General features: G+C 38.9%; 1 protein-coding gene across 1 annotated transcript; it reads right to left on the bottom strand.

Moving 5' to 3' along the window:
* Positions 1-55: 55 nt before the first annotated feature.
* Positions 56-7,465, bottom strand: LOC147855500 (receptor-like protein kinase At3g21340). The gene is made up of 14 exons (XM_087330258.1): positions 7,278-7,465; positions 6,549-7,161; positions 5,901-6,424; positions 5,318-5,459; positions 5,162-5,233; positions 4,973-5,044; positions 4,813-4,884; positions 3,777-4,036; positions 3,421-3,653; positions 1,814-1,937; positions 1,218-1,283; positions 960-1,137; positions 677-815; positions 56-592 (listed from the first exon to the last, which is right to left on the bottom strand). Exons 1-14 carry the CDS (start codon positions 7,396-7,398, stop codon positions 335-337), a joined length of 2,874 nt encoding a protein of 957 aa, XP_087186384.1. The 5' UTR covers positions 7,399-7,465; the 3' UTR covers positions 56-334.
* Between the last annotated feature and the right edge of the window lie 5,694 nt (positions 7,466-13,159).

The following is a 13,159-nucleotide window of genomic DNA, read 5'->3' as shown; positions in this document are numbered from 1 at the left end:
AAAAGAATATACTCATTTATCAGGTGGAATACAACTTTGTGAAATACTCCAAAAATGAAGTCAACAAAAAATTAGATGGAAGAAAAACAAATTTCGAAACATTTACACCTCAAAAGTTTATGTATTAAATAAGTCCATCAAAGTAAACTCATCTTTGGAAAAGTTGGTTCACTTGGTTCTATATTACAAATTATATGTCACAAAAGAATAGATCCTTGTCTTTTGAAGTCGACGGTAACATAAATTTTATTTATCGCACCGAATAAGACTAACAATAATGTTATATCTATTTTAGACAATATGTCTAAATGTTTGGGCTTACCCACATGATTCCTCATCGAGCTTGCACATTTGAATATATTGATGAAACTTCTTCGGTGTTCTTCGCTGAGGACTCAGAATTTGATTCGATTCTTAAGGCTTCATCTAGGTCGTTACAAATAGTATACATTGTAGGTCTCTTTATGCCTTCTAATTGGACACATGCCATGGCAATCTCTACCACTTTCCATACAGATGACACATTATATTCATTTTGAAGTCGGTTATCAACAACCTCCTCAATCACTCCCCGTTCAAACGAGGGTCTCACCTGAATAATAAGAAAGCGTTTGGAAAAAAATTCAAACTTCCATCCATAATGACAATAAATGTTTTCAAAGGTTTGGTATCATACCCATTCTGCGATGAGGATGTCTTTATTTTTGGTTTTAGGATCTTTCAGCACAGGTTGTTGTCCACATACAGCTTCGAGGATAACCACCCCAAAGCTATATATATCAACCTTTGTTGTCAAAGTTAATGTGATTGCATACCTGTGTTATAAGAAGGGAAAACAGCCAAATGTTTATAGGATCTTAACTGTTTTGACCAGTAATGTGATGGAATATTAAGATTTCCTTCAGAAAGCATAGTGGTGCTTAAAAAGTTGTAGATAGATTATAGCTGTAAAATCTTACTCTGGATCTAAATACCCCATGGTACCAACTATCCTTGTTGTAGGATTAGCATCATTGGATACCAGCTTGGAAATTCCGAAATCAGACATTTTCCCTTCTAGATTGTGAGATAATAGGATATTGCTGCTCTTCACATCTCGATGGATAATGTTACATCCATGGTGTAGGTATGCAAGTCCTACATGAGAACCATTATTTCAACACATGTAGAACGCAGAAAACTACGTTATATTAAAGATATTATTGGGATTGCATTACCTTGTGCAGCATCAGACAATATTTGTAACCTCTCAAGCCATGTCAGTCCTCGTGATGGCTTTCTTCCTTTTGTTAATGATTAAACAAAGCAAAATATATAAAACCCCTTAATGAATGTATACACCATATTAGTTTCAATTTAATTATACAAACGAAACTTTTGGTGGTTCTACTTGATTTCTCTGGTCAAGCAAATTTCTAGGTTCCATTCCTCTCTAAATTTCTGTTTTAGAAATCTTTCCTCAAAACTGAATCTCATAGACATTACTGCTGCTAAAGCAAACTATTTGTTTCCTTCTTGAATTGGTAACAGATTTTGCATGAACCTAATGCTCTCAATGAGATTCTAATAGGGCCATGAATCTAGTGCACTCCAGGAGATTCTAATAGCACTAAGAATAGGGTGGCCTTTGTCAGATTCAAATACACTGTGAAGTTATGAATTTGGACATTCTAATAACGCCATGATCATTTGTCTACAAATATAAACCTGTTATATGCTCATGTTCTTCATATCAACCAAAAAATATGTAGCCTTTTTAGGACAATTGTGACAATTAATAACATTAATGTAAATAAAGGATGGGTTAACTTACTCGAAAGGGCGTCATACAACGAACCATTTGGCATAAATTCATAGACCAGCATTAGTGATTTCTCAACAGAATAACCCACAAATCCAACAAGGTTCTTGTGGTGAACACGAGAGAGTAGAGTGACCTAAAATAGAAATAAAATAGTTTCAAGAGATTTTAAATTGACATAAAATATTCTGTATAAGTTAGCACAGTTATGTGATATATTACTAATGATTCTAGGTGGAGGAAATGTTAAACCTTCATAAGTAAGACAGAAAGAAAACACAAATTTGGATTCAGACAAATGCATGAACAGAGAGAGTTGGATCCCTTGATTGCCGATTCAAGTACACCATTGAGCTATCCAAATGTGATTATGAAGGATGATTTGACTCCAAGCATGGATCAGTCTTTTACGTTTCTGGTCCATCTATTGGAGTAGTTTCGACGTTCATCATATTCTACATATCAATTGTGTATCACCTTCTTCACAGCTGAATCATAGAGGCTACCCATAGTACATAAAAGTCAAGATTGTATTGCTCTTACTAAAATATATTTCATATCCTTGATTTATCCAGTGTCTACTCTGAGTCAAACATCTATCTCTGCATTCTCATGTTTCCATGTAATATCTAAAACATACAACGAATGTTTACCGTAATATTCATTGCATGACGTACATCTCTAGTGTCGAGTGCGATGCAAATAGATCTTGAGAACATCTTTGATAACGTCCAATAATTTTACATTGCCAAACCTTTGTCAAATAGATTTTTTGTTGAAATGTTGAAATTCGTTGTATATCTTCACTATGATGGCAACAAATCGTCTAGTTTTCAGTGTTGGATATAACATGGTATCATGACTGTCCAGGATCCTTCTGGAGAGTCGGTGGATTCAACCATGTGATCCATAGCATTATCCACTTGGATGTACTATGTTCCACAAATTTCTGTGGCAATCATTTTCTTTGAGATCCTTAACTATAGCAACATTACGTTCCTTCTAAGATCCTCTCTAAAGTCGTTGCTCATAGCCACTCAGTATTTCGGCTTAGTCTGTCTTCACTCTCATCCTTTTCTCTACATCGATATTGAAGCATGAGATCATCGCCCAAAGTCCCCTCACAGGCACAGTTAACTGATTGGAGGATAACCTTAGCCCTGAGCTAGGATGTATCTGTATACATTTACTGCTAAGAACATGATGAGCGACGGATCTTAATGAGCTGACCCACATGTTGTAATCACGAGTATGTGCTCTGGTAAAAAGAAATGCATTCTTAGTGTGGGTTAAACAGGGAAGGTGGAGTGTGGGCTCTTGCAAGGTCCTCTAAACTTGTGAATCGCCCGTGAGTTTCATGATGAAACAGTTCGACGACTATGAATCGAAATTACATGATGAATCAGTTGAAAGACTCTGAATCAAAGCCTGTTGCTCTAACCCATGTGGGAAACCATTTCATAAATCGAAGAGAACTTGATGTATGATATGCCCTAGCAGAGTTAGGGTTTAGCAGAAAAACTACAATTTTAAAACCATAAAATATATGGATCATTTCTTATGTTTTGTGTCTTGACATAGACAAAACTAATGCACCTAAATGGAAAGAAATCAAATACCTCGTTAAGAAATTGTTGTGGTCCTTGTTGGGATGTGTTTGATAACATCTTCACGGCCACCTCCGAACCATCTGCAAGAATTCCTTTATATACCGGACCAAAACCACCCTGACCAAGGAGGTGGGAGAAATTATTTGTTGCGATTGTCATCTCTTCAGAACTGAATTTTTGAGCAACATTCGTGGCATTAATAAGAACGTCGTTGTTAATAAGTTCTTTCATCTTCTGATTCACTGTACATGAAATATAACAATGTGAGTTTCCATTGAAAAGTTGAACTGGCAGAAACATTTTAAGCACTTTACGTATATGAAACCTATATGTCAGCTAAAAATCCTTTGCGAAAAACTGCATACCATTTGGATCTTGGTACATGGATGTAGTTTGGTTAGGAATTTCGTATTGTACTAAATGTACTTCATTCAAATCTGTTGTTTGATTCCTTCTGCATCTCAAGATGCATAGAATTGTTACTATGATTATAATAATGAATACAATTGCCCCAACTGTTGCCCCGATGATCAAACCAATGTTATTTTGTTTGCCGTTCGATGAAGATGAGGAACTTCTGCAAGTAGCATTGCTTGCAATGCATAAAAAGCTATTCCCTTCATACCTACATATCCAAAAATTTCAATTAACACATTCCGTTTTTGTTATAACTTCAATTAAATTGTAGCAAACTGTGTCACAATACAAATTTATGCATAGTAAGACTTGCTTGTTGGTATATTATGACTTGCAGGCATGTAAAAGTATATTAATAACTTGGTTGAGTAGATAAATACTTGTCACTGGCATTGTCAACTGCTTGGCTACACCTTTCTCTAATGTACATTACGCCCAAGGGAGCCTCCTCATCTAAGAAAAACTATGTAATGTGAGCAGCTTGGGACAAGGTGGCTTTCTATGTGAGAAGAAATGATGTGAACCTTTGTGTTTTGTCTAGCATACAATACGAAATTGTGAGCGACTACCATACATTAATGGTGATCACAATCAATAAGATTTTCCCCCACATTATCAAGCATAAGGGCTCTTTAACTATTCATCAACATTTTAATGCCCAATATCGTCAAACCTTCTCCATCTGGCACTTTGTGTCAAGAGTCCAAAAATCATACAAGTGGATTAATTTACATGTATGCTAGAAACACTAAATCTCACCATATTCTGACTGGCTTCTCTCCGTTTAGGTTCAAATCCATTGATCAAGCCAAATTTGTACTCTATTTTGGCAGGCATGTTAAGCATTTAAAATACTACTCACTTCTCTATGCATATGTTAGGTATTTATCCACCACCATTTCTTATTTATATGACAATTAGATTATTAGGTTTTATCCACACAGTCCTAGAATGACTAGGGGATATTTGGAAGAATCGACATACCTAAAAACAAGGCCCTGTTTTTGGAGGAGGCTTGCTGGTATCGTCCCACTAAAGTTGTTGTTTGCTAAGTTACTAGAAAAACATTTCATGATATTCCAACTGTTTTTAGTATTCATTCTATAAAGTATATTTGGTAATAGGTCGATGTAGAGATACTTACAGGTAAGTTAGTTTGGGTAAATTCGAAAGAGAATCAGGGATTGGTCCGCTCAATTTGTTATTGCTTAAGTCCCTACAGGTGTAATGGCATAAAGGTCAACGACTCAGATAGTTCTATGGAAAGAGAAATGCTTGCAATATTTATAATATCCACGGAAGGTCTTAGAAGCCATGATCAAGATCTTCTTACAGTGTTACAATTTGATCCAAGTTATTGATGCTGCTTGGAATTTCCCCTACTAGACTATAGTTAGATAACGACCTTCAACATTAATCAAGAAAGCACACTGAAATTAATGCCCATATCTTCTTGTACAATGACAAGTAATTTTAATCAAATACACACATAGATGTTACTCTAGGTAGAGATTGGGTTGTATAATCACAATCAATCCATGGATACTTATATCCTAACGGTAAGCATGGGTCCCCAATAAAGCTTTGCAGGCTCGGCAATGTGGTTGCGATGATATCTTGGATAGCCGTAACTATATTTGATTCACAAAAAAATGTAATTGAAGATTTGATGTTATAGATCAGTGAATACATGAGACAATGTATTAATATACATCGTGATAGTGTGTTGAGTGTAAACGCACACATGAAAACCCTCTCACACTTCACTACAGTCTCAAATATGGCATGATATATTGTTTTGAATGGATGTGACAAATGATGCTTTCACATGGATAAACACCCCTTTTTTGGTTGTATTTAAGCCAATTGTCTCATGAGCCAAATTTGGTCTTAGCAGACGTTAATATATCTTTCTTTCTTTTTCTTTCACACTATATGCACACACATCTAAGACATGTGGTTGACATTTACCCACTACCATTCATATGACATAGTTGTATGATCTTTTAAACAAGTTATATTGAAACATATAACATGCAACCTTTCAGAACATTACGAAATGCAATTGGTACCGTCCAAGGAGGAGGTGGGGGTGGTGGCATTCATGGGGTTATCGAACAGCTGCAAGATCTCGGCTCCGGCAATCGAAGCAGGGTATAATGAGCTGGGTGCGGTATATGCCTCAATCAAGACATTGTCTTCATAAGGCCCATGAGGGTCAGCTGTGTAGATCTGATACCCGATATACAAGCCATTCATGCGTGCGAAGATGTCGATGCCACTTTTGAGTAGGTAGCCATTGCTGCTGAGGTTGAACACTCGTAGCCCAGGAGCATCTACACGTGGATCGAGTTCGGCGAACCAAAACGCCATGTAATACATGTGTTTGCCGGCAACAGTGCTAGTCGTCAACACGTCCGGACTACTTACATTGTAGTAGTATCCGACATTGGCAGCGACAAAATTCGTCTGGAGTACAGCCTGTGGGGGAAGATCACGAAGGATGTCGACGGTAACGGGTTGGCTACTTATGTTAGTGAAACTCGGTTGTGTCGTAGTGGTCCACCATAACCTATCGAGAGAGTCATCCGGATACCTGACCGAACATTCATGGGGAACCGTACATAAGATGAAGTGAAGCTAAGCTCTTTCTATTGACCATAAAAAGAACCACTCATTAACAAGAAGAAGAAGATAAAGCTATGAATGAATTTTCTAACCTGATGATGTTTGGGTTGTTGGACAGGGTACCGAAGTCTACCCGGTCGACCGTACGCAACGCAATGTTGGTGGCGCTGATCATCTCCACTGATGTTAGTGTCGGCGGAAGCGGCCGTACCTCCAGCGAGTTTATGAACGGCACGTCGCTGCTGTCGGATGCAGCCGACAGGCACACGGACAGGGATGACCTCCCGCTCTGCGCACGCACATACATCTCCTCGAACCATGGATTACTCTGACCTAAGTTAATTACGATCTCCACGCCTTCGTATGTGTCCACGATCATGCGAAACCTGACTTGCCCGCTAGACCGTGTCTCATACAATTGACTTTGCCCGAGCCAGAATGTGGCGCGAATCAAGTAATAGGTGTCCATTATAGCCGGCAGGTTGTAGCAGAATTTGCTCTGGTTCAGGGCCTTATTTCGGGGGAAATAGCGCAGAGTGGTGTACTGCTTCTGGTCCGCCATGCTTGTAGGTGGGCTTACAACGGCGGTGGCTGACCAACTTCCAATGTCCGGCCAAAGGGCGGCATCAGGCGCCCACTGGATCTGGGTCGATGGGTCTGTATAGTTGGCTGTGTCTGACGATCCACAATCTATACTCAAGAAACCTGGGTGCAATATAAAATTACATGAATTAGATCCAGCATATGATTTTGGGTAATCACATACAATTCCATCAATTACAAAGACATTAGTCTGTCTGTGTGTGTAAAATTATACAGACCTGTTACTTGAGCTACCGTGGAGAAGCGGACTAGCTGGGTGCTGATTGTAACAATAGTAATCAATAAAACAGGAATGTTAATGATGCGGATACAAATTTGGCCACCAGGAAGCGCTGCCATTTGTGGTGATGAATTAACTATCGATGCCAGTGATGATCTTAGGTATTAGTTATGAGATCTAGGGGTTAATCCAGTTCTCTAATGCGTTGGATTATAGATTCCATTACATTCCGTGCATATTTCTTCATTAGGAGATTAGATTGTCTGATGGTCTGTGTCTAATAGAGGCATTCGACTATAGAGAACTACTCCCGATTTTATTTATGTTTGATTGGTAAACAGTTCCTTCAGTATGTCTATTCTTGTGTTAAAAAAATAATTGTTTGTTTACATCCCCAAATACTGAAGCTGGCTGATGAAGCAGGTCCCACCCTAATTAATCAAGTACCACATTTTTTATGATGGAGAACAGGAGATAATTGAGTCAGCAATCAGAAAAAAAACAGACGTGGCAACTATTTGGCAGGGATAATTGAATCAACAATCAGAGGACAAAAAACTCAAAAATGTGTGGGATTTCTGGAAGTCTTCCTTTATTTGTGATCTCTGCCTCAGTATCTAAGTCTTCCTTTACTGGCTTGTTATTAAGAGGTGGTTTGGAAAATAAAGAAGAAGACTTGGCAACTATTTGGCAGGGAATGACTCTCCACTATCAGGCATTGACTCCAAAAAAAAACTCTCATATAAAAAACCATGTCTTTCTTTACTAAAGTCTTCGCTGAATGCGGATAACATGGAGGATTTTGTCCATATTTCCAAAAGTCTTTGGCCACAAGTCCGCATTCTATGGATTTGATCGAAATTCAACGACCGTTCAGAGTTTCTGTAATTAAGAGATTAATTCCAGATCAGGGTTATATCTCATCATGTGAAACGAGTTTCATTGCCAGATCTTGTGAGTTTTAGTTACGGCAATGATTTCATGCTAGTGATCCTGGGTATTTTGTTCTCACAACACCTCATCCGCATAATTTGAATAGATCTAGCCATGAAGGGGGGATGATGCAGGAGCACATGAGATACTTAGGGTGCAAGGGGCAAACATTCAAACTGTGAAGCAATCAACGTGAGTTGCCATACCCTAAGTGTGTTTTAAAAATCTTAGTACGCAGTTAAAGAGTAAGCTAATGTGCTAGAGAATGATTGCTAGAGAGAGAGATCACACATACATAAATTTGTTCTATATTGATTGTGTTTTTTGTTCCATTAGCCAAATGACTTGTTTGTAGAGCCGATGGACAAAAAGTTATGTCTCTTCAACGAAGAGTTTTCTCTAAAGTCTAATAATAAATAACTCTTCGTAATTACTTATTTTTAATAATAATAATAATAATATAATATTTAGATTAAATATTTCCACAGCCCCCCTTTAAGCTAAATATTATTTTATTCAAACATATGGTCGTTCGAAGAATTGTTTGGCATTGTTAGACCAATCATTTGGCAGCAAGCGGCATGCTTTGTTTGAGGTATTGGCTTTGTTAGAAAATCAGCCTGCATTAGTGTTTTAGACGCATACTTCAAATCTAGCTTCTTCTCTTCAATTAAGTCTCCTATGGCCGGCAGATTGTAGCACAATTTGCTCTGGTTCAGGGCTTTATTTTGGGGAAATAGCGCAGAGTGGCGTACTGCTTCTGGTCTGCCATGCTTGTAGGTGGGCTTACGGCGGCGGTGGCTGACCAGTTTCCAATGTCCGGCCAACGGGCGGCATCAGACGTCCACTGGATCTGGGTCGATGGGTCTGTATAATTTGTCGTGTCTGACAATCCACAATCTATACTCAAGAAACCTAGGTGCAATATAAATTTCATGAATTAGTCTGGCATATGATATTCAGCAATCAACCATGGCATATGATCCTCAGTAATCGAACATATGATTCCATGAATTACGCAGTTACGAACCTGGTACTTGAGATACCACAGAGAACCGGACTAGTTGGGTGCTTATTATAACTACTATAGTAATCAACAAAACAGGAGTGTTAATAATGTGGGTACAAATTTGGCCACCAGGAAGCGTCCCCATTTCTGGTGATGAATAATTATAAATGCAAGTTATGATGTTAGATATTAGGTACGAGAATCAGGGGCTAATCCACTTCTCTAATGCCTTGGATCCTAGATTAAACCTCGACGTGCTTATTTCTTCATTAGGAGATTAGAATGGCTGTGCTACAAAAGTCTCCATCCCCATCGTGAGAAGTGAAGCATTTATATGTTTTACTCGTAAAATCTTCATTGCTAAGTATAATATTCCTCTGCTAAAAAACTAGGGTTTCTTTACATCCCAAAAAACTGAAGCTGGCTGATGAAACAGGTTCCACCCTAATTGATTAAGTACCACATCTTTGATGGAGAACTGGGGATTATTGAATCAGCATCAATCAGATAATTAGGGGCATTTCGAGCACAAAAAGCTCCAAAAACGTGTGGGATTTTTGCATGACACGCCTTCGTCTAGAGATTCGTGATGACTGCCTCAGTATTCAAAATCTTCCTTGACTGGCTTGTAATTAGGACTGGTGACAACAGTGTTTGGCAGACATTGGGCCACGTCTCTCCACCATCTGGCATTGACTCAAAGAGATTATATATAAAAACAGTAAAGTCTTCGCTGAATGCGGAAAAGATGGAGGCTTCTGTCTGTACTTCGCCCGATTCTTGGCCACAACAAATCCGCATTCTATACATTTGATCGAAAAGTGAAGAAAGCTACAGGGTTTCTTATCTTTAGACATGCTACCATAGTCTTCTCTACCACCTTGACTTACTCATGAATTTACCCAGTGCTGTAGGAATTAGCTGTACCCTAACCATACAGGGATTTCCAATTCCATTTTCTGTGTATCTCATAATTAAAAGCACAAATATTTTGCACCGAGCATTGAATAACGGGTTGGGCATTTGCATTTTACTCGTAACTAAGAGATTTCTTCAAGTCAACATCTAAATCTCATCATGTGAAACTAGTTTCGGTTTCATAGCCAGATCTTTTGTCACTTTTAGTCATGGTGTCATTTCATTGCTACATCTTGTAAGTTTTAGTTAGGGTGTTGTGATGTGGGTATCACATGGGACGAAACAAGTTCAATTGAAATATAAAGAAGGTTGAACTATAGGGTAGGGGCATGGTAAAAAGGAAATGGAATGAGTCTTTAGTAATAAGAGCTTGTGCTTGTGCTATGAGTGGGAGGTTAGGCTTGTTTAGATTGTGGGAGATTAAGTTGATGAATGAATGGGATGACGAACATTATTATCAACTTATCTCACATCCAATAGATTTCTCCAGGGAATTGTCAGAGCATGGGATGCAATCAAGATTTTCTTACACAAACAAATGCCTGACACATGGGATGGTTGGATCAATCGACCGCTATTAGCTAATTCTCTCGTCTAGGATTCTGTTGGAAATGTATTGGGCCTGTCTTGCTTGGGGAAAACTTGATAATGGGCTAGCAACATCACTGAGATCCTAGATTCAATTTAAACAGATGCCAGAAGTAGAATGGCTTCACGCCTTTGTACGTATCTACGATCACCCGAAACCTGATTTGTGCACTATCATGTGTCTTATATAATGTAGTTAGCCCTAGCCAGAAGGTGGCGCAAATCAAGTAATAGTTGCCTCCTATGGCCGGCAGATTGTTGCAGAATTTGCTCTGGTTCAGGGCTTTATTTTGGGGGAAATATCGTAGAGTGGCGTATTGCTTCTGGTTTACCATGCTTGAAGGTGGGCTTACAAAGATGGTGGCTGACCAGTTTTCAATGTCTGGCCAATGGGCGGCATCAGATGTCCATTGGATTTGGGTCGATGGGTTTGTATAATTTGTCATGTTTGACAATCCACAATCTATACTCAAGAAACCTGGGTGCAATATAAATTTCATGAATTAGTCTGGCATATGATATTTAGCAATCAACCATGGCATATGATCTTTAGTAATCAAACAAATGATTCCATGAATTACAAAGAAATGAGTGTGTGTGTGCACAATTATGAACCTGTTACTTGAGCTAGCACAGAGAACCGAACTAGCTGGGTGCTTATTATAACTACTATAGTAATCAACAAAACAGGAGTGTTAATAATGTGGGTACAAATTTGGCCACCATGTGCCTCCAGTTCGGCTCAGATTTGGATATGTTGACTGATTCGGATACCAGTCGATCCACATCCGGATATGTCATGACATATGCAGGGGGAGCCGTATCGTGGCAGTCGAGGCTGCAAAAGTCCGTTTCCCTGTCAACAACAGAAGCAGAGTATATGGCAGCTATGGAAGCCGGCAATGAAGAAATCTAGATGAAGGACTTCATCGGAGAGCTAGGGATCCGATAGGAGGAATACCGGCTCTACTTCGACAATCAAAGTGTCATCCACCTTGCAGAGAATACGACATACTACTCCAGAACAAAACACATCCAGCGTAGGTACCACTGGATTCGGGAGAGATTAGAGGACAAAGACTTTGTGCTGATGCAGGTTCAAACGAAGGAGAACTGGTCGAACATGCTAACGAAGGTGCTGACAACCGATAAGTTGGACGCGTGTCGAAGGTGAACCGGACTAATGAGACATCCCATGCCAGAGTGACGGGGGAGCTTGTTGGGAATTCGGTCACTCTAGATGGGATCCGGTTGAGAACCGGAGGTACTGGATTGGACAAACCGGATATAGAAATCGGATCCAGGACGGATCCGGTGCGAACCGGATCTAAGGACATATTTGTAAATATGTTAGGATAGCCCACTAAGGCTATATTTGTAAATAGCCCAAAAGTCATCTAAGTTTAAATATGACTTAGGGCAATCACTTTTGTGGGGGTTTGTTATTAGTTGTATCATCATTGTACACACACACACACAGATACAGAACTTTTTTTCTATTTTGTAACCGTCGTTTGGTGATGATACAAAGCTCAAGGTCGTTGCCTCAGAGTCACTATTTGTATTCCTCCCTCCATAGTGATAGTTGGAGTCTGTGGGCTCCTGTGGTTTTTCTCGTTTAGGGTTTTCCACGTAAATATCCTGTGTTATCTTTTTGGTGTATGTGTACGAACCTCCACTTCTGTTCGTGTTCTTCCAACCAGAAATGTATGAAGCTCCCTACGTATTCTACCCTTGAATCTTCTACTATATAGAACACCTCCTAGACGTTGCACATTCCTTGATAGCAGCGAAAAATTATCCATATGTTAATGATAATTGTTGTTTAACCTTACTTTTATTCTCCCTTGAAGGTTTCTTTAGCTTACATGCTTGTGTCGAAATTCTCAAGCCTTTAGCAACCATCTTATTAGTGGATTTGTTTACAATAGACTTATGTATGCTCAATCTAGTATGTTCTTCCTCATGATTTACACATGCACTACCACCAATGACAACCATGCTCTTAGATCTTGATCTCATCATACAACCTTTCAATTCTAGATGCATCCTAACATCTTATTGCAAGTCTATCACCTTAGGAAACAACCATAGAGACTCCTTTGTAGTCTCTAGGTTAGTGATCATGAGACTTTGCTCCACTACCTTATTGTTATCCTCATGCAGAGGATCATCATGACATACAAGTAGGATTAATTGCAAATCCCTATCGATAACATTTTCGAAAAAATTAGCAGAAGATGGACCACACCCTCACCTTCCAGATGATTTTGTTCCTTCTCCGCATTCAGAATAGAAAGCAATATAAAATTATTACCCGTAGGCAACCATTTCTTTTGCATAGAATCCATAGTTGCAAAACTATGTTTACCTCTTCGCACCTTTACCTAACTATCCTCTTGCATGGTTGGGCTCTTATGTTGACTAGTGTC

This window comes from Azolla caroliniana, unplaced genomic scaffold, assembly GCF_043228905.1.
Source record: "Azolla caroliniana isolate FFs.n. ecotype wild unplaced genomic scaffold, voAzoCaro1.0.p SCAF_14, whole genome shotgun sequence".
NCBI classification, from domain to species: domain Eukaryota; kingdom Viridiplantae; phylum Streptophyta; class Polypodiopsida; order Salviniales; family Salviniaceae; genus Azolla; species Azolla caroliniana.
The sequence above is the reverse complement of the archived record's forward strand: the minus strand, read 5'-3'. Positions and strand labels throughout refer to the sequence as shown.

Coding starts and splice junctions, on each gene's coding strand:
- LOC147855500 (XM_087330258.1), bottom strand. CDS start 7,398: ATGGCAGCGCTTCCTGGTGGCCAAATTTGTATCCGCATCATTAACATT. Junction 5,460..5,900: donor CCCCACCTCCTCCTTGGACG/GTACCAATTGCA, acceptor AATCAAATATAG/TTACGGCTATCCAAGATATC. Junction 3,654..3,776: donor CATGTACCAAGATCCAAATG/GTATGCAGTTTT, acceptor TTTCATGTACAG/TGAATCAGAAGATGAAAGAA.